General features: G+C 38.8%; 1 protein-coding gene across 1 annotated transcript; it reads right to left on the bottom strand.

Moving 5' to 3' along the window:
- Positions 1-2141: 2141 nt before the first annotated feature.
- Positions 2142-21804, bottom strand: LOC122518402 (dual specificity tyrosine-phosphorylation-regulated kinase 2-like). The gene is made up of 2 exons (XM_043637310.1): positions 18617-21804; positions 2142-3883 (listed from the first exon to the last, which is right to left on the bottom strand). The coding sequence occupies exons 1-2, from the start codon at positions 19886-19888 to the stop codon at positions 2633-2635; spliced, it is 2523 nt and encodes an 840-aa protein (XP_043493245.1). The 5' UTR covers positions 19889-21804; the 3' UTR covers positions 2142-2632.
- Positions 21805-21820: the final 16 nt, after the last annotated feature.

The following is a 21820-nucleotide window of genomic DNA, read 5'->3' as shown; positions in this document are numbered from 1 at the left end:
TTCTTTTTTATAATTATAGCGTTACAGCGCGATATAACTAATAATATTTTTTATATTTATATATATATATATATATATGTACCTTTTTTTTGTTCTCTATACATACACGTTTTCTTTAGCAATATAAATGACAATGCCGCTTAAATTCCATATCACATAACGTTATCCTGTTCGGTATCACTTCTCGACAACCGAATATCACTCAGTTTCTTTGATTGCCTCGTGAATAATCGCTGCTGTCATTGCCAACATCTTTACAAAATAAGTCTTTGAGCGTGTGTGCATTAAGTCTCGACGATATTTTATCGGCATGATTTCTATTTATGATGTGCCCAGTAAGAATGTCGAAAAGCACGCGCGTACATTTCGAATAGCTTTCCCTCGGATTTAGAAATGATATTACATCGAGTGTGTATCGTAAAAGAGATAGTTTTTTTCATTTCGAAGATGGTAGCTTTTTCAACAGATCTAATCTTTTCAATTGAAATTTCATTGAATTTCAATGGACGACGAGGAGGTTGAAACAATTTTCTTCTTATTTTTCTTTCTTTCTTTCTTTTTTTCTGATACTTCTTATAAAAAGGAAAATTATCGAGAAAAGATGTACGGAACACGCAGTTAACGTTTTTAAATCAATGCAATAATTAATTATCGTCGGTACTTATATTCAAAGTCTTTGAGAATGACGCTCGTTTTTATTATAATTGAAGTATACCACCCCACTTATGCTATTTCGTTAAACGGAAGCGTATACCACCAACGGTTAAACAAACGCAAGGATGAAATCGATTCAAGCTATGTGTATGTAACGTATATGCTCGAGCATTTATAATTCAAAAACATCCCGCAGTGAAAATATTTCGTTCATCGCTTTTATACTTCGTGCAACGCATGCTTGTAACTTACGCATAATAATAAACATTGAATTTAGTTAGTTGAGTTTTCGCTCGACCATGATTATAAAATAATTCTTCACTTGTTACGCGCAAATGATCGTTTAATTTAAAAAACAAAAAAAAAGCACCGAACGTGAACAAATAGATTACTAAACGTATGATGCAAATTTTCTTACATTTATACAAATAAATTATTCATGCTAAAAACTCTCGACAATTTTATCACCAATACAATATAATTCATTCTGCGCGTGTGTATATATAGTATATACAATTCGTTATGTACAATTTATATATGCATTAGGTTGACCAATTAATCTATATATGCAATTTTAACCATTTCTTTATTTATAATTAGAAAAAAAGAAAAAAAAACGGCACGTACTTCGTTGGCCAATCTAATAATTCAAAGGAATTAGCTTTTACTCTTGTTTACCGATTATCATCCGATATTTAAATTAAAAAGGTCAACTGTCTCCGATCGATAAGTAGAACAATTGGGGTTGTGTCATACGAAAAATCTAAGATTCTATTTCGATGTTTGTCGCGCGGAGATTCCTTCGAGAAGACGCACACACGGGATGAAAATGATAGAATATTATTGACACGAATCTAACGGGGAGTAATATTTTTCTCTTGACACAAATTTACCCAGTCAGATATATGATAATGATAGAAAGCAGAAAATTCATTGTACAATTTGCTCTACTATAGTCACAGAGTTAAAGAAACCCTTTTAATGAGTCTCTTGCGGATCGATTCATCGACGATGTTATATATGCTGCTGCTGCTAGACGTTGCTTATACGAAAGAGAACCCTTCGCATTCCCTGACTTTCCTGGCACAATAACCTCGCAGTCAAGACAATGTAATAAATGTCGATACAAATGGGCTTTCGCACGATACCAATTCACCAAGTAGCAGCAGCAGTAGCGCAACGCTCACGTATGTATATGTATGTTGTATGCATATTGTTGTTGGTGTGTGTGTGTATATGTGCCTATAAGGCCTTCCACTTTCATCGTAGCGAATAACAATCGTTACAAAAGATCCAGCAATGACAGCAGGAGAACAAATGTTCGGGGTGGCCGAACAAAAGAAAGCCGAGCACGAGATACGATACAAAGTTAAAATTAAAAAAAAGGGACAAAATAATCGTGTAACTTTCGTTTCTGGGGGATAAGAATTATGATTAGAACTCTATAATAATTTTATACACGACGAGAATATAAATCACGCGTATACTTTTAATATTCAATTTGTTTTGTTTTATTGTGCAATCGCTATAAAATGCGTTAATGTGAATATTTTTTGGGCGTTTTAAATGTAATTAAAATCAATTGTTACTGTTAATAAAAATGCAGCGATATTACGTTAAAGATAAAGGAAATGACCACCGATCGTTGGGTGTATATCAATTTTTCACGCAATCCTTAATAGAAAAAAAATGAAATAGGTTTAAATAGGATCCAATGTAGGTGAATCTCTCTCGTAATACGCGAAGTCACTTATCTCTCTAAAAAGACTCGCCTAGAACGTAGGCGAGAAGATCACCCATCGCATGGAGGGTGTTTGCGTCTATCAAAGGTTCGGGAAGGGATCGTTAACCTTCAACTCGTTCATCGTGTCGCGTCAACGTTACCGTATGCGCACGGTATTCGAGGTCAACGCATTTCGAATTTAACAACGAGCACGACGGCAGCGGCAGGGGCACGCACGCGTAAGAGCCGACGTCCTCATATTTCGGCATATCGTCTGAGTTCTTCGATGAATTCTTTGCTCAAGATCACGCGACTCAAAGAACTCGAAGGACCGTGCGAACTATGGCTGTCGTGAGAAGAGGATCCGTGCGAGGAAGATCCATGGGAAGAAGATCCGTGCGACGATCCATTGGTCGTTTGCTGCTGCTGCTGCTGCTGTTGTTGCTGTTGCTGTTGCAATTGATGAGTGGCGCCATGCTGTTGTTGCTGCGATCCGGCAGTACCGACCGAATTTATGGACTGATGACTGCTAAGACTCGGTTGATGATTCGAGGAAACGGCATGAATCGATGTTTGAACCGTCGAATTGCCGAAAATACCCGACTGGGGATGCCTCGTGTGTATAGTGGATCTGCGACAATAGAAATCATTCATTTGTTGAAGTTGTTGCTGCTGTTGCTGTTGCTGTTGCTGTTGCTGTTGCGGCTGCGGTTTCTGTCGCGCTTTGCTTCTGGTCATCGCAGCGTTGACATTAGTCGACTGAAGGGTATTGCTCCTCGCAGTGGTCGCTACAGCAGCGACGGCAGTAGCAGTCGTGGTGGTGGCCGTATTAATGGCCGTGGTGTTGTTGATGGTGCTAGCGATAGCCGTGGTGGTGGTGGTGGTAATCTTGCTACCGGAGGAAGCTGGCGTCCTTAAACCAGTAACGGAAGTCCGAGGTGGAGGAAAGTAATCGTCGTTGATCTTTTCCGAGGGTGGCTTCGGCAATCTGCGCCGTAGCCAGGCGTGCCTGAGGGCCATTCTGGGCGTCATCCTGAGTTTTGGGTCCCACTCGAGGCAACCCCTTATGAAATCGATGAACATGAGATCTTCGCAGCCCTTCAATGCTCGTTTCCATTCTCTCGAGCCCGGTGGCCCGCGGAGTTTTCCTCTCCTCGAGAGCCCACCGCCGAAATGTTCCGTGCCGTCGGCCATCGTCGTTACCGCGCAGTACCTCGGATAACCTTTCGAACTGATGAAATTTCGACGGTGCTTCGCATTTTCTAGCAGATAAGCTGGCGGCATACCTAGGAGTTCGATTATACAGGCCAATTGGTCGGCCTCGTCCTCGCCCGGCAACAGCGGGATCCCTGTGAACAGTTCCGCGAGAATGCAGCCCAGGCTCCACATGTCGATCGGCATGCCGTATCCAGCTCCAAGGATCACCTCCGGGGCCCGATAGAAGCGGCTCTGTATGTACGTGTAGACCCGCCGGTTCTCGTAGCAACTCGAGCCGAAGTCTATCACCTGGACATACGAGTGGGCAGTAGTTATTAATAAAGTACACTCCCATAACGATCCTATCCCTATGCTTCGTTATCGGATGCTTGCTTGCTCCTATTAAATATACCATGTAAGAGACACGATCGTTATTTTCTTTGCGTTAACTTTTACCCGCAGATAAGTATTTCACTCGTATTTATGCGATATCGCGATAGAATCTTCTCTCTCTCTCTCTCTCTCTCTCTATGGCTGGAATTCATTTATTTACGATTTATATTTCGTTTAAGTCGCTACGATTAACGCGTTTATTACACATATTATGTGAAAAATATTTATAGAAAAAAGATAAAAAAACAAATACGAATGGAGTTCATTGATCTAACACCGGCGTTCGATATAACGAAGTATATATTTTTTTATTCCAATTTCTATTTTAATTTAGGTTGAAATTTTCTCATTTAATGACCTAGTTTCATATTTTAGGCAACGACGTTCTTCAAGAGCATAGTTAACGCTAAGCTTGCATTGGACATTATCCAGAATTATACTCGGTCGTCCTCTTTATTGGCCGACATCCCCTTTGCATTTATCACTCTAACAATAAGTTATAATCCATTAGTGTTAGATATAGTTAGAAAAAAAAAACAAAAGAACAAGAATATTACGTCAACGTAATTAACGATAAATAATCATTAATCGTAATAGGCAAGAAATCGATAACATGTTTTTCTTAATATCTTTACTTTAAATGTATCTTAAGACAACGATTGACCAGTCCATCGAACAAAGATCTTTGTTTAGATGACGAAAATATATACGCATGCATAAGACCGATGCGTCATCATCCCAAGTAACATAACGCGATAAATGTGGTTTGGAAAAAAGGGTATCGTACACGGGAGATGATATTTTGATGGGGGCTGCATTTTTAGAGACATTTTTCCTCTGGGAAAACAGAAGGTGGTTGAATAATATAATAGGTTTTTTCTGTGACACAGTTTTAACGATTAAATTCCCAATATCACTTTACATACTAGGTATAAATGCAAGATACATATGTACAATGACCGCTAAAGAATAGTACCGAGAAACATTGTTCCATTCAATATTAATTCCATGGAGGTTTTCCAACTCTATTTACCGCATGAAAGCATTTCACCGTAACGTACCCTAATACTAATTGCGAATTCGAAACTTTATCCGGGGGAACGCACGCGATAGTAATGATTATTATTCGAATAACAAGATTCGATCGATAACCATAATCATTATTTTACTGTTGCCCCCGAGAGTAGATTTCTCACAAGATCGCATTATCCTTTTAAACGCACCGCCAACATTATGCGCGCGTTATATTAGTTGTTTTCCACAAAAGGGATTAGGGTTCATCCAACTGTAGACAATTTATCGTGCGTTCCATGAAAAATATGAGATATATAAGGGAAAAGAAAAGAAAAAAAAATGAAAGGGTTGGAATATGTTTATATTCCAACTTGCACAGTTTCCCTGCAAGTCACGCTACGAGAATAGAGATAAAAAGGTCATTCCCTTAATTGGAGCGGGTATTTTGCTTAGGAGGTAACAGGTGGTGGTTGGTAGGTACCTATACGCAGCCAGCCACTCGCTTTTCTTCTTCGAGCTAATGCCGAGGAGGTCAAAGAGACTTTGAATAATCTCGGTCTACGATACAAAAATGTTCCTTGTTCTCTCGAAGTTATTTATAACCGGCAAACACGTTGGCCACCAAACAAATTCAACAATTCTCCTTCGCGTATCTACGAATACTATTATTTCCTTTGTTATTCGTATAATAATGCTTTTTTTTTAGTTTTTGTACAAATATTAGGACGAATCAAAAATTCTTCGTGCTTTTTTATTATAAATGAATATTTCCAAAGTAAATTTGACGAAAACACAATCAATTATGCAGTTTCAAAGTAAACTTTCAACGCAATATTTGGTTTAACCCAAATAAAATTCTATCGAGTTAATCCGAACCATCAATTGTTGCAATTTCAAATTGTTTTTCCATCATTCGCATAGCTTTTTTTATTCCTTTGACGATAAAAATGAAATATTATAAACGATTTTACGCGACGAAAAAAAAATTCATCGAACCAAAAGTGATACATCGAAATCATCTGTCAATATGGAAAAATATGTATGACGAACGATCGTTTGCATGAAAAATAAAAACAACGAGCAATCGAAACAGCTCGCTGCTGCCTTTGACGCGTCGTGTCATTATATGCTCGTATATATGTTATACCGTACGATGGATCTCTTTCATTGATCGCGTTAAATACTCGATAACGAACCTTGACCTTTTTCACAGATTTTATTTATCATCTTTTTTTCTTCCTTTTATCTACACGCGAATTTAACATAAGAGATGGATACGCGTAAAGAAGATTTTGTTATTATTATCTCTTAGTTGAAAACGTTCCTAAACAATTACCCTTAATTATAACGATACGATTTTGCCACATAGAAGATCATAGATTTTAAACAATAAGTGCAAAACGTTTGATAAACTGCGTACATCAGTTCTGCGAAGAAACATATAAATTGTTTGATACGTATGTATCCTATACGTATATGCGTGTTGTGCAACAACGAACAGTTGTATTAATACAGTATTATATTGTACACTTATACTGCATGCACACAAATCGATATTACACTTGGCCAATAATTTTGTCGACATTGTAATAGTTATTCCAAGGACGACGACGACGACAACGAATGATGCGCGCGTGTGTGTGTGTGTGTTTCTCGATGAATGCAGTAAAACTAATCGATGTCATCTTATTATCATCACTCTCGTTTCTATCGCTAGAAAAATGTTTCACGGTACTCTGGGAACTCTAGCATGTCCCCGTTGCGTTAGTTTCTCTCCCCTATTCATGATTTCGTTCGTTCCAGAAAGATAATAATCGTAAGGAACATTGAGTCATCGTCGTTGAAATGGAAGGATAGTTTGCTGGTCTATGAGTCGGTGCCATTGTCCCTAAGTGACCCCCTCATCCTACACCTTTCATCCGTTCCATAACGATCGATATAGTGCTTTTAGGAAGCTTCGTGGACACTACGTTAAACGTAGTGTCGTTTAAAAACGAATATGTACGTACAATTTTTACCATAATTTTGTGATATTTAATTTACAAAAAAAAAAAAAAAACAGATTAAAACAATCCTTAATAAATAATAATTGTACGTACAATTTCTATTCGTATATAACCGATACCAAACGATTTACTAAACAAAATTCCACACAAACGGTTAAGATAAACAAAAATTTGCATATCTAACATTTATATTAAGAATATGTAAATATACGATAGTAAGTACGAATAAATATAGTAAATAAATTTGTATATAAATGCATATATGTGTATATACCAATGATATAGGACACGTAGAGATATAGAAAATGTTTCTAGCAAATAGGCTATCGCGAATTATACGAAGCTACGGTAAGTGTACGTTTTACGAGCATACTGAAAGTTGCCTGTTCAAAAAAAGAGAGAGAGAGAGAGATAGATAGTTTATGCATCAGAGCTGGGGGTCGGAAAGTCGGCTCTCAAGGTCGACCGATGCATCTGACCGGAAATACTTCAGCTGCCTCCTTTCGCGAATACATACTTTCCCCCTTTTAACACTGAACGCGAAACAACCATAGGTCGTTCGTTCCTTCCTTCCTTCCTGCCCATGAGAAAAAACCAAGCCAATTGTTTTTTCACCTTTTCCCTTTTGCTTTTTTATATTTTAATTTCTCATCCGTTTGTTAGTTATTTTCGTTACCAAACACTCGTCTCTTTTTCTTGTTCTCGTTGCAACATTTTCTCACTTTTGAGAATAAGATGAGATGAGTAAGAACAAACGAGAGAATATGACGTTTATTTAATTTTCCTAAATATGCTCGGAATCTGGGAAAGACAAGGTAGATTTGATCCGTCAATTAAATTAAGTGTTAATAAAGTATTTCATGATAAGATTTCAAATACTTTCGCGAGTCATTGTATGCGTTAGTTGCGATAATGTAATATATAAATCTCTATCGACAAATTAATTCAAACATCGGTCTATTTCCATAGCATGAGAGCAAAAAAAAGAAAAAGTATAAAATTGAAATATTAATATTTAAGAGGGCATAACGAAGTGACCACCACCAACACGCTTCTGTTCTTGACAACCATAAAACCAATATTATAAAGATACACGGATTTCCTCTGTCGACTCTGGCGTTCTCCTTTTTCTACCCCCTATCTTTTACATCACTTTTATATACATATACACACGCGCACACACCTACTCACATCAGTCACGCTCTTACTCGTTTCAACCAGAGGCTTATTGCGCGCGTGTTTCCTTCGAACATCCTCTTTCTTTCTTTCTTTCTTTCTTTCTTTCTTCCTTTAATCAAACGCCCTGTCGACATTTTTTTTCCCCGTCAACTCTCTCTCTCTCTCTCTCGGCAAACCCTGAGGCGAGATGTATTTAAAAAAAAGAAAAAAAATAGTAGGGACGAAAAAGAAAAATGAAGGGGAAAAAAAAATATTACGTGGCTCGCTCTTTGTGAGATAATTAGAACAAGCTATGTTACCATCTAAACGATTTCTCTTTCTATTTCCTTCTCTGTCTGTTTAGTGCATGACCGATGAAACCAACGGAAAACCAAAGTGGTTAAACTTCAGTTCGAAATCCCAATGTTTACTCGCAGAGAAAATGACAAGTTAAAATACCTCTAGAACTATAGATACCAACCCATTAATTTGCAAAAGTGATAAGGTCATTTCTCCGGTGGTTGGGCAAAAAGGTATAGGTCGAAATTAGGCCAAGTTATTCGGTAACCTATCGTCATCCTTCATAATCAACAATTTAATTAAACGCACAAGGGAATGGATATCATAATTTTGTGATATTTAATTTACAAACAAAAAAATAAATTAACATTAAAGATTATATATATATATATATTAAGATTGAGCGTTAAATTAATTTTCCTTTAAGCGTTTGTAATAATAATGACGACGATTAAAGATCCTAAGCCTGTCTAAATCAATTAAGAATATCAAACAAACGTGTAATTTAATCCGACGACGTTAAAAGATTATAAATACAATCATTCGAAAAAAAAATGTGTATTTATATAGACTTTTAAATTTGAAAGTATCCTTTCACGTTTCTACCAACCGTTGGCAACTTCGAAGCCCAGGGAGATACTTTGTGTTTTCATTTACATCGTAAATCGAGTTTTACCGTTCTCCTTTCTCATTGGGACAAGAAAAGCCCTCCGGGTAGATAGGTATTTTCCCCATTGCAGCGAAGTAATTTGGAAAAAAAGAAGAAAAAAAGGAAAAGAGACCAAAAAATTCTAAATAAATTCGTGTTCCGGTCGATCGTACACGCGGTCATCGCCGTGTTCTACTCGATTGCTATCAACGAAAGATAAAAGAAAAAAAAACAGAAAAAAAAAACAGAAAAAGAAGAAAAGGGAAAGAGAGAAGTTAAGCAGTTTATCGGTCCGTCGCTTCGGTATATACTACACGTTGAAAAGGTTGGAAAGCCGAGCTTCAATTAATTTTCAATTACGTCTAGTCGTAATTTAGCTCTCTTCTATTTCCGTTGGTCACGCGACGATGCACTTGACGCGCGATCACCTTCTCTACATCATTATTGGAATGAAAAGATAGAAGGAATCATCGAGCAAGAAAGGGAAAAAAAAAACATTAACAGATGGACTCGAACAAATATAATACAGGGTCTCGCGAAAATATTTCAACGCTTGCCATGAAAAATATTTTATCAATTATAAGTATATATTATACTTGTCTTCGTCTTAAAAACAGAAAAAAACTGAACTTGCGTTTAAATCCGCGTTTAAAGCGAACCGTTTCGTAATAAAAAGGCCTTATAATACTTTGGTGGTCGAAAAAAGGAAACGAGTGCGAAAGAAAGAAAGAAAACGAGGTGAAAATATAAAAAAAAAAAGGAGAAGTAAGGTCACGTTGGGAGAAAAAAAATGCAGAAGGTGGGAGAGAGCTTTTCTAACGACTAGGGTTGGCTAGCTGAATATTCCAAGTTTAAAACTAGAAGATGATTCCGTGGCGTATAACGATAGTACACGGGACCCGCGGTGGTGTATTATACCAGGTGATATTTTTGGAATCTTCAAGCTTGAAAATTTAATGAATATACTGGCGATGCTTCGTGACATATGAAACGGTTATCGACAAAACGAGTCAACGGAAGCGAGCTACGTGTTTTTTTTCTTTTTCTTATTTTGTTTTTTTTTTTTATGAATAATGCACTATAACGGGAATATAAGACAAATAAACCATCTTCTGTTGGCATCTCGCCAATTGATACAATCTGCCCAGAGACCGAGGAATGATTTTTTTATCTTTTATCGGAATAACGAAAACCATCGAGTTTCTTTATCTCGAAAAGGTTCGATCAAAAAGCAAAAAAAGAAAAAGAAACTTGGTAGCGTCCTAGAGTCTATACTTTTTGTTCTCTTCCTCTAGGAAAAGATCAAATAAATAAAAATAAATGTAGAAAGTGAGTAGTAATCGATTTTCTTTCTTTTTCGTAAGTCATCATTTTGCAAATGTAGGATTTTTATGGGGAGTATATACGTCGTGTTCCGTGTTGTCTCGCACTTAAGAGTATATCGTCTTAAGGAAAGGAAGACGGTCGAAGTTGATTCGATGTTATCGCAACATCGACTCACGACCGATCTCGAGGCAGCTTAATGCACCTAAACTTATACACTCGTAAGTTGTAAACGCGTCTTCCATTACACGCCACTTGGAATCTACAAAAGAAATAACGCATACAGAAAGAGAGAGAGAAAACCTGACTGATTCTTTTCCCTCGAGTAGAAACCGGTCCATACTCGGTATGTCTCGCGGAAGTACCAACGGTCCTGTCCTCTCCCTTTGCTCTCCCTTTCCTCTCCCTTTGCTCCCCATGTATAAACTAACGTTTTGTTCCTTACGGATGCTGCGCATCGCGCATTCGAGTAGAGTAGAGACCAAAGTTTCGAATGACTCGAATATTATCTTCTATCGACACTTTTGCTCTTCCCTTAAAAGGAAACAAATATACTTTGAAGGAATTTATTCGTCCCCGCACGTCGAGAAGAGCGTTCGATCAGTCAACCGTATTCCAATCGTATTTGTATATTTCTTCTTCTTCTCCTTTTGTAAAATAGATCGACATAATAAACTGTCCCTCGGAGGGAATACACGGTATAACTTTTATAAATTTGCATGATCGCGTTCGTCGGTAAACGCTGGTAAACCTTATGCAAATATACAGGATGACGAAAAAAAAGGAAAAGCAGCACAATTCGGTGAGCAATGTTAACGGTACGACGACGCGACGCGTGTATGCCGCGATGAATGTTTTTATATACGCGCAAATACATATGTAAGTAAATAATTATTTAACTCGCGTGTACGTTGCCATGGTTTTTATTGGTATCTATCTGTGCCGTATGTATATACGGGAAAGGAAACAATAATTGTCCGCGATAAAGAATTAAATTATACATCGCGAGACGCGTATTTTGCGTGTTCGATATCGTTTTTAATTTTATTCTTTTTTCTTTTTTTCCAGTCTGACGGAGATATAAAACTCCGGTAATAAAGATTTGAACGGACGCGACTCGATTACACTTGACTCGCACGGGGGAAAAAATATAAACTCGTTTCTTCGATATAGAAAAGATGAATCATTGTCACCATCGTCGTGAATTATCAAAATTATTTTCGATCACGGTTATATCATAATAAAAGAAAAATTAATAAATAAAATTCTCGTTCGTTATATATCGATAGGATCATTATTTTGTTACCCCATTATTATTATTATTAATATCATTGTCACGCGATTGTATCTCGAACAGGCCCAAGGGCCTATTCTCATTTTAACCAGCCACGCCCTTTTCTCGTCCCTTTCTAATTTTCTCTCCCTGGAGGGTTTCCTATTTACATTTTGTAAGAAATTACACGCAAAAGAGAAAGAGAGAGAGAGAGAGTCAACATTTGCGACTTCCTAGCTAACAACGTTACTCAAAAACTGCATTCTTAACTCGAAAATACCATTCACCCTTGAATGATCATTTGCAAACTCAACGATAAAGTACTCGTACGAATGAAATGTACAAGTTTCCTCGGTTATTTACCATATTCGGTGAGACAAATTCATATCGCGTCCTGGTTGCATCGCGAAACTCGACGATGTAAGGTAAACGAATGAAGAGGTAGCGCGAAACGTAGTATAGTAGTAGGAGTGAAACACGGTAATTTAACGTTCACGCTTTCGCGTATTTTTTCATTAAAACCGAATGAGTAAATATCGAGGTTGGTTGAAACGCTGAAACGAAATGTACGACGGGCGAGAAGATGCGCTTACGGTTGAAGTACAGGTAATCCTCCTATAACACGGTAGATAGGTTCATAGGAAAATGAGACCCGGAGTTGTTCGTTACATCTTCGCGTCATTATTTCGAGGTAATTTACTTTTTTCAATATTCAATTAATATATAGTGTTATAGGATCCCCTGTTGTAGGAAAACTACCTGTATTAACTAAAATCATCTTCTTTTTCTTTTTCTTCTTGTTCTTCTTCTTACGAAAGGTTAAACATTTCTTTTTGTGGAAATGAAGCAAACGAAAATGAGAATGACGAACCGACTCGATAGACTCTCTTCTCTCCTTCTTCGTCTCTTGCGTTATTTTCGACTGTGTCTTTGAGTTCGCTGACCTATCCGGGCCAAACCAAGAGAGAACGCCTAAGAGCAACGGAAAAGGCTACTAACCAAATCTTTAACTCTTTCGCCGCTATGGACGCATATATGCGTTTGATAAAAGTTACCAGGGTGGATTCGATATGAATATAAAATAATAAATTATTCCATCCGTAAAAAAGAAAATAGAGAGAGATAAAATAACGAAGACGTTCGTAGAACACAGAAGACGAGTTGAGCGATATCGAAAGGACATAAGTCGATATAAATTTCCAATAAAGCGTTCTTCGCGAATACATTTAAAACGTCGCAGACTATTTTGCTATTAATAGCGAACGAATAAGTAACCTATTCGTTCTCCCTATTTTTACGATCGAGCGGTCTCCCGGCGAATCCAGTACTCGGTGCTAACTTTTAAATCGACCTCCATTATGTCCGCGATCGATCAAATTTGAAGCATTCCGAGAAATCCGAGAAATCCAATGATCGGTGCGCAACAAAATTGACGATTCCGCGGGATCGAATAAATAAATTTGACACGCGAGTCGTCGACGGAATGTTTCTTCGAAGGAAAGCTCGCTAAACGCGTTTAGATACTTATTTCTACGACTGAAAGTACGAATAATAACGTTCGATGACGCAAAATGAATACACGTAGGTGTATGCGTGGTGGTTGTAACAAATCGCGCCGACAGATAATTCGACGAATTTCATTTCTATCGACGAGTTGAAATAAAAGAACTTTGAAATAACGTTTATGTTTCTTCACAAACATAAATGTTATCTCAAACGATACCTCCTATCGATACTTTGGAAAACTTCGATCCACCAATCTTCTCCTCCTTTTTTAAAATGACAAAGTGCCAATCGAGAGGAAGCTTGTTTCTTTGATAAAAACCAAGTTACTTCGTCGCGATCGTGAGAAGAAAGGAAATGCGAGAGAACGAGGGAACGAGAAATTAGATGAACCAGTTAAAATGGAAGAAAAATGAATGACGCGAGAGAGAAAAGGGATCTGTCGTTCCTGTTTATCGAAAGGAAACGAAGAATAAGAACAAGAACAAGAAGAAGAAGAAGAAGAGGAAGAAGGAAAAAAAAAAGAAAATAAAAGCTTGTCGTAGAAACGAATTCAGAAATAGATTCAGGGGAGGAACTTCTATGGTTTATATTTGGATTTGAAAGTGAAGATGTACATTGTGGGAGGAGTGCTTTAAAGAGAGGGGAAAAGAAGATGCGACCGATGAAGAGGAGAAGAACAGTGCTATGAATATATCTGCTTACTGCAACTATATCTTTCTCTCTCTCTCTCTCTTTGGAACACGTTTAAGTACTTATTTACTTACTTACTTACGTGTTGCTTATGATAGATATATTAAATTATCGTAATATGCGAGAGAGTCTTTATAATCGATGCCTTATGCGTTCGAGATACCTATACGTTGAATAATAATGAGTTGATGACTCATAATCGTTCGGTTATCGATCATACGAGCTTCTCCTTTTTAATTATAATCATTACTTCGTCGCTATTAATACGTTCAGAAAAATCAAATATAATGGAAAAATGTATAACGACGTAGATAAGATTATTAATGAAAAACTATAAATAATGTAATCGTTATTTAAAAGAAATGTGTTGTAACATCGATTAAACAAATGTCACAGCCAATTTTTCTCTCGTAAATTAAATATAACGTGAAATTTTTATTCGGATTTAAAAAAAAATGAAGCAACTGAACATATACGAATGAATATATATATATATATATATTACAATTGTGGAGAAAATAATAAAAAAGAGGAACACATATGCGTACCCGCGCGCACATACAGAGAGAGACATAATTTAATATTAGACTCATGGTTGCGCGTGATATTTGACTTTGAGATAAGTTAAACGGCATATCGGAAAGTTAACTGACCCAAATAATATTTATCACGAGCGTGTAAAAACGATTATATCCGATGACTGTATCGAAATGTGGCTTTTCTTTGGTTCGATTCGAGTAGGCGGAGATATTGGACAGAGGGATTCGTTACGATCGATGGATACACATGGTCACCATTGTAGTATTCGCAATGTAACACTTCTCTGCAATAGGAGAAATAAAAAGAGGGAGAAAGGGAGAGGAGAGAGAGAGAGAAAAACGCATATCAATCGGTAGACCGTGAAAGCGCGTTCGGCCGAGGAGGAGGCGCGTAGATACACGTGTTTGTGTAACATTGTAACGTAAACGTATGCAGTACTCTAGCAGGGAGTAATTGGTGTTTATATCTCCCATCGAATTCACGAGTCCTCGTGTAAAACTTCGCTCCGATTCGCGATTAAATGTTACGATAGACAGATGAATCGATCTATCGAAAGATCGATTGATTTTTACCACCGTTTCCAATTTCGCTTCCGCAATTATTTTGCGGATTTTCTTTCAAACGATTCTTTCAAACAATTTCTTCGCAATTAAAAGATTCGCGGAAACATAAATTACGTTTATAATCGAGATTTTTGGTAATCGTCATTTTTCGAGAAAAATCCTACAAAGGTGCGAAGATTTTTGTGGGTCAACGACCATCGTAGTTCGATTCCACCCCCCTCCCCCGTTTTCCTCCTTCGGAATATTTTTCTCGAATCTAAAGGAACCGCATGGAAAACTTGAGGGAAAACTCGATCGTATTACGATCTGTAGTTGCGCGAACTGGACCGTTCAACGTCTCTCGAACGATCGAGGCTGAAAACCTCGGTGCAGGTTTTAACGCGATATTTGATCTCCTTCGAGAAATTTACCACGCTACCGGTAAAACCTAAAGAAAGAGAAAGAGAAAACCAAGAAAAGGAAGATAGAAAGGATAAACAAAGAGAGAGAGAGAGAGAGAGAGAAATATTGTGCTCGCGTTGAAATTATTCGATGATATTATTTATAAAACAATGGGAATGTTAAAAGATAAGATTTAGATGAAAATAAGAAAAATCGATGTACTCGATAAAAAAGAAATAAATCAAACGTTTTCTCTTTCTTCTCTCTCTCTCTCTCTTACCTCTTTTTGGCTGAATTTTATCCGTTTAAAAATAAAAATAAAATAATAAGAATAGACGAGGGAACGAATTATCCGAATTGTCATTGTTTTTCGCACCGAATATAATCTATCTATTTTCTCCCGTTTTTCATATCCAAGAATACGGAAACTGTGGTTGAAAGCTTCCCCCCAATTTTCCTCATTCTTTTTCTATCTTTCCCTTTTTCTCTTTCATACCAGAGAATGCATATTTAGGACTGAATTTTTGTCAGAACTTTTTTCAACGGAGAAAATGCAACCTTATGAATTTGCTTCCGGACGATCCTACGGATTACAAGTCTCCCAATATTTCTTTCTCTCATTTCCTTTTTAACATGGAAGCCAAAATTACGAAAAACTCAATGGTAACCGAATAAGAGTTCGTACCTGACCTAGAAAACAATTTATATCTCAATCCTAAAAAAAAAAAAAAGAAACAATGCGATAAGACGGGGAAATAAACGATTGTTTTTCTTTTTTTAACGCAACAAGCATCGTACTGATAAAAATGCAAGGGAGACGAGATTGAAAAAAAAAAACAAAGGGAAAGAATTATAAATGCGTTCTATCTCTCTCGTACTGTCCTTCTCTTTTCCCAGATCACCAAACGAACCTTCTCGCTCAGAAAAATGTATGCAAATAAATGTGTATTCCTGGAATAAAATTGTTTTTTCAAAAGCTGACAACGCGATAAAGAAACCGACAATACGGAATAAATAAAAATACAAAAAATAATATAAAATAAAATAATATTCGTTGATACGAAAAACTAGACTCGACAAAAATCGTAGTTCATCGAGAAATATCCATTTTCTAAATTTATAAATCAGGGTAACGAATTAAATTTGTATCTCGGGAAAAGTCAGTCTCGTTACTTCGTATTATTCGCTTATTTCTTCGCGCTCTATCGAAGATTTCAATCATCGTAATAATTCGATTCTTTGATAATATTATATTGGAAATTAGATGATATATCGAACACGTGTAATCAACGCGTACCAATGACCATGAGAGGAGATTAATATTAAAGTGGCGTTAAGTGATACAATCGATCTATCTTCCATTCTCGCGATCGAGAAATCTTTATCGAGACGATTAATAATTCGTGTTCCTTATAGCTTCGATTCGATCCTGTGTAATACATTTATCAGATTTGATTAATTTCATTAAAACTTAATCTCGATATTAATACAAATGGGACCGTTTGACATATACGTAACTGTAAAAACACGCGTACTAATAATAACCATCTACTTTCAATTTCTTTTACGATTCATTTAACCCTCGCAAACATTTCGTTCTCATTTATTATTAGTATCATTAACGCTAGATTTACCAGACCAGATTTCAATTGAAAATTCCTACCGCACGTGTAACATTTTCTTTACGTAATGATATCGCGACTTTCGTAGCTATAACTAAAGAGAATCAGTTTTATAAACTTTTAATTATCTTATATATATTCGTAAGAAATATATTTCTTGTTATTGCTATTTACAGTTTTTTTGTAAAGACCAGTCAGTCATTTTGACCGGTTTCGTTAGAAATAGGTATATCAAAATACCTGGTAAATCTGTGTTAAGCGACGTACTTTCGATGACTAAAATTATTGAAACGGGTTAGGCTCGGAATAGCGTAAAATCGAATATCAGCTAGCCATAAAACGGTGTAGGTATATCGATTTCGGCGTGTACAGTATCAGCGTCGTTAGGTAACAGGTTTTGGCCCCGAATCACGGTCAAAGTTTGGAGTAATCATCGACGACGAGGGCCATGAAACTCGCAAGGTCGCAAAGATATATATATATATATATACATTAGAGGAAACGAAAAGTTTGCCAACGTTGCGTGGCAAAACACACGAAACGTCGAGTAAAGCTTTCTGACGCTATAGCTCATTAAAAACAACGCGACGACGTTATTATACCCCGTATACGTATTCCATGTCTCTATATATGTCCGTGGGGTATGCGGGGGGTGGCTATGGGGAGGAGGAGGAGGAGGAGGGGAGAAGGGAACATGCACGCGAGCATACACGCGGTCCGCATACCGAGTTTGTCAATACATTAATCCTCGTGCATTGTGGGCGACCCAGTGGCGCCTTTGACCCTTCATACGAACTACAACAAACGAGCACTCATATCGCATACACTCGTCGCATGTATGCATCGCATTTGCATGAAGAGTTTCCAACGACTTTTTACCCTAGGAGAAATAATTTAAGCCAGAAATATTAAACCATCGTCGAGAGTACTACTTTTCGAGTACCCTTATCTTCTTTCATCGATCAAAACTGTAAGATTAAGGTAATCGATCGAATCGTAAGATTCTTTATTCTACCAAGTTTCTTCTTCGCCTACTCCAACGAAATATTTTAATTATAAATAAATACATAGTTTTGGAAGAACGCGTTTTAGTAGAAGAAAGACACGCTTTGGTGACATCATAAATTGAAATAGAGGCGCCGTTTCGCGCTACTCGCCGTCGTCATCGATCCTTGATAAGTATGTACGCGTTATCGAGGAGAACGATGCGATTGAAATTTCTACCGCGAGTTCCGCGATACGCGTTCGATAAAAGCATCGGCTTTTTCATTCGAATATCTTACTCGGAAGTATGTAATTCATTTGTTCTTAGAGATTTGATTGGAGATTATTCGAGAAAATATAAAACTCTCGGTACCATTTACGTAGTAGTAGTCCTTTTCGTAAAACCTTTCGCGAAACCTTCGGGAAATCTCGAGACGCGAGGTAAATCTCGAAAAGAAGGAAGGATTCTAGAGTGACATTCGATATAAAACCACGAACGTGTTATATATAGAAGGGATCGTAAAAGCTAGAAGGGATACGATTCCGATGTCTTTCTCGTCTCGAACGAATTATGGTCGGAAGGATCCTGACGTAAGAGGAAGAGGATTGCGAAAGAAAATTGTGAAAAAAAGTAAATCACCTTGATACCGCTCCGTCCTTGTTGCTTTAGAAGAACGTTTTCCGGCTTCATATCGCAATGAATGATTTTGTTCTTGTTTAGAGCATCGAGACAAAGAAGAAGGGAATAGGAAAACTTCCTCACGAGCTGCAGACTAAAGCCCCGAAACCTGTTCTTCTTGATGAGCTCGTAAAGATTGATACTGAGTAGCTCGAAGGTGATGCACGTGTGACATCGAAAGGTGAATGCTTCGAACATATGAATGATGTTCATCCTATCGTGCTTGTCCTGTTCCCTGAGTTTCTTCAGTATCTCGATCTCTTCTTGCGCCTGCCGATGGAATCTTTTCTCGTTCCTAATCATCTTGAGAGCAACGTGCTCGTGATTCTTATGATCGTAAACTTTAACGACCTGACCGAAGGAACCCTTGCCAATTACCTTGAGGACCTCGTACCTGTAGGCCACGTGATCGTGCGGTACATGTATATAAGAACCTTGATCGTTGTCGTACTCGTGATTATTTCGTCGTCCGATAATGCCGGGCCTCTTTTTCGCGTTAGCCCCGATGAAATAAATGTATTCGTAATTGAATATTTCGTGGTGCTCGTAAGGCGTGAGTTTGTTCATGTAGAACCTCATGACGGTATCCGGTAGAAGCTTCATCGACATGCGTTTTTCCGGAAGAAGAACGGTACTCGGGCTAGCACTGGCCCCGGACGCGGTGCCGGGCCTTCCCTCGGCGGGGCAAACCACGGCTCCGCCCGTACCACCGCCGCCACCGCCACCACCGCCACCGCCACCGCCACCACTCGAACTACCATCCGATCTACCGTTCTTTACCATCGGACTGCTCGATTGCGAGTTTGGCTGCGAATGCGAATTGTGACTCGCGTGCGAGCTCAAACTGAGATTAAGGCTGTCCGAGTTCCCGGAGAGATTTTGCAGGCTGTTGTTAGTACTCGACGCAAGGCTGGGCAGGTGCGTGGAGGCTCCTCCGCCTCCGCCGCCTCCGCCACCTCCTCCACCGGTGGCACCACCGCCAACCACGTGACCGATGGTCGCGTGCGCGACGTGACGCGGCGGCGACGATTCGCTCTGCTTCAAATTATCGAAAGCCGCTGCCATCATCACCACTGCCGCCGAGGTTGATTTCAACGGTGGCAGGTGATTGCTCTCGTTCGTCTGTTGCGTCGATATCGCATCTGCCGCCGCCGCCGCCGCCGCCGCCGCCGTTCCGTACGGATTTGCCCTTGACAGAGGCATCATGCTAGTCGCAATGGTTAAGCTAATCATTTGTTCCCTTACTCTTCTTCTCCCTCTGTCTTTTCTTATCGACTAACACGTTGCAAACCAAACGGGACAAAAGATCTCTCAGCAGACGTTCGATTCGTTTCTTTCGCCACCCCGTGAAATCGGCCTTATCGCGGCCTCGTCGGATATCTTCATGCCGAGGGAACGCGATCCTTATCTCCTTATCTCTCGTTTACCTTTATTCTTTCTATCTATCTATCTATCTATCTATCAATCTATCTATTTATTTATTTAGTTATTTATTTATTTAACTATCTCTTCTTCTCTTTTCCTCTTCTCCTCTCCCTTATTCCCGTGTTTTTTATTCTCTCCAATAAATTAATCAACTAATATTCTCCTTTTTGCTATTCTCAGTCTCTCGTATCGATCGATAAGTTACAATCGAGGCTCATTGAATTTTCTCGTTAGAAACAAAGACAAACTCTCTTTTATACGCCTTTCTCGTGGCATGTAAACATCGATCGTATTGAAACGTTAATATTTTAAATGCAGCGGACTAGAAAATTGAACTCTCGCGCACGTGTGTTCTCTCTATCTCTCTCTCTCTTTTTCTATTGCGCGCGCGCGCGCGCGTTCCTTTAAATTCGGGAGCCGAATAGGAAAGGAATCGCAGAAATTTGATATATATATATATATAAAAGAAGGAAAATAAAGGTGAAAAATAAAACAAGGAAACGAGGAGGAGGAAAAGTTATTAATGCGTCGATAGTATTAAAAGAGGAACTATGAAAAATGTCAGTTAACGAAGACGTCGCTCGAAGCGACAGGCAGAATTGTCATCTTCTTTATCGTTCTTCGATTCTTTTTTCTTCTCTCTTCAACCGTTGCGTTGTTTTTGGTTGTTTGTATATTTTCTCAAAGGATAGCAGATGATTCGAGGAACAACAACAACGACGACGACAACAATACCTTCTTCGTTGGTGACTCGTTTTTGTTGAGCAACGAGACAAGAGGCCAAGATGATCGTTCTTCTCCTTTTACCTTAGAGCGAGCCTTCGAACGTCTAATTTTACGATCTATACGGTAGTAGTACGGGAGCAAACGCATCGTGTGCACCAGAGAGAAGTCCGATGCGCTCGAGGAGAGAGAGAGAGAGAGAGAGGTTATTGGCACCACCACTACTCGCAGACGGTGGCTCGACCTCTGCCGCTGCTCTTTTCTTGCTCCTTTCCTTCCTTTTTATAACCGTAACTCGCGAATACAGGAGGAGGATGATTCCCTTTTCGTCCTCGGCTTCTACGTTGTCCTTCTTCTTTCGTTGCTACTCACGGGTTCACGGCTTTCGTCACCGGCATCGAAACACCACCACGAGGCCCACCACCGGCGGCGACATATCATGCCACCCCCGCACCAACCTCTTCTTCTTCTTATACCAATCGACACCACCGTCACTATTATTATTATTATTATTATTATTATTAATAATAATAATTCTAGTACTGTTAGTACTACTCACTTCCACCACCACTGCCGTCGTCGCCGCCCCCGCTGCCGCCGCCACAACCACTACTACCACCACTCGCAACAACACCACCACCAAGAACAACAACGAATTCGCCCAACCCGACGAATTTCTCGCACGCATCAAAGTGCCAAAGGACGACGAGGATTCGTTCGTGACCGCTCCTCGGCATCGACGTGCGACCAACCTTCGCTGCTGCTGCTGCTATTACTACTACTGTTCCTCCTGTTCCTCCTTCTCCTCCTCTTCTTCTTCTTCTTCTTCTATCACTCAAGAACAACAAAGAAAAGGACAGACGGAGAGAGAGAAAGAGAGAGAACGACCCCTCGCTTCCGCCGTCTCGCCCTACACAACACACGTATGCGCACGCATACACACGCGTTTGGCGATTCTCCTCGATCTCTCCTCCCTCCCTCCCTCCCTCTCTTTCTCTCTCTCACTCTTTCTCCCTC

This window comes from Polistes fuscatus, unplaced genomic scaffold (genome assembly GCF_010416935.1).
Source record: "Polistes fuscatus isolate 324 unplaced genomic scaffold, CU_Pfus_HIC Scaffold24, whole genome shotgun sequence".
Lineage (NCBI taxonomy): Eukaryota > Metazoa > Arthropoda > Insecta > Hymenoptera > Vespidae > Polistes > Polistes fuscatus.
The sequence above is the reverse complement of the archived record's forward strand: the minus strand, read 5'-3'. Positions and strand labels throughout refer to the sequence as shown.

Excerpts from the sequence above, each read along its gene's own strand:
- LOC122518402 (XM_043637310.1), bottom strand. The coding sequence starts at position 19,888 with ATGATTAGCTTAACCATTGCGACTAGCATGATGCCTCTGTCAAGGGCA. Across the intron at positions 3,884-18,616 it reads AAGGACGGAGCGGTATCAAG|GTGATAGACTTCGGCTCGAG; the intron begins GTGATTTACTTT and ends TCGTATGTCCAG.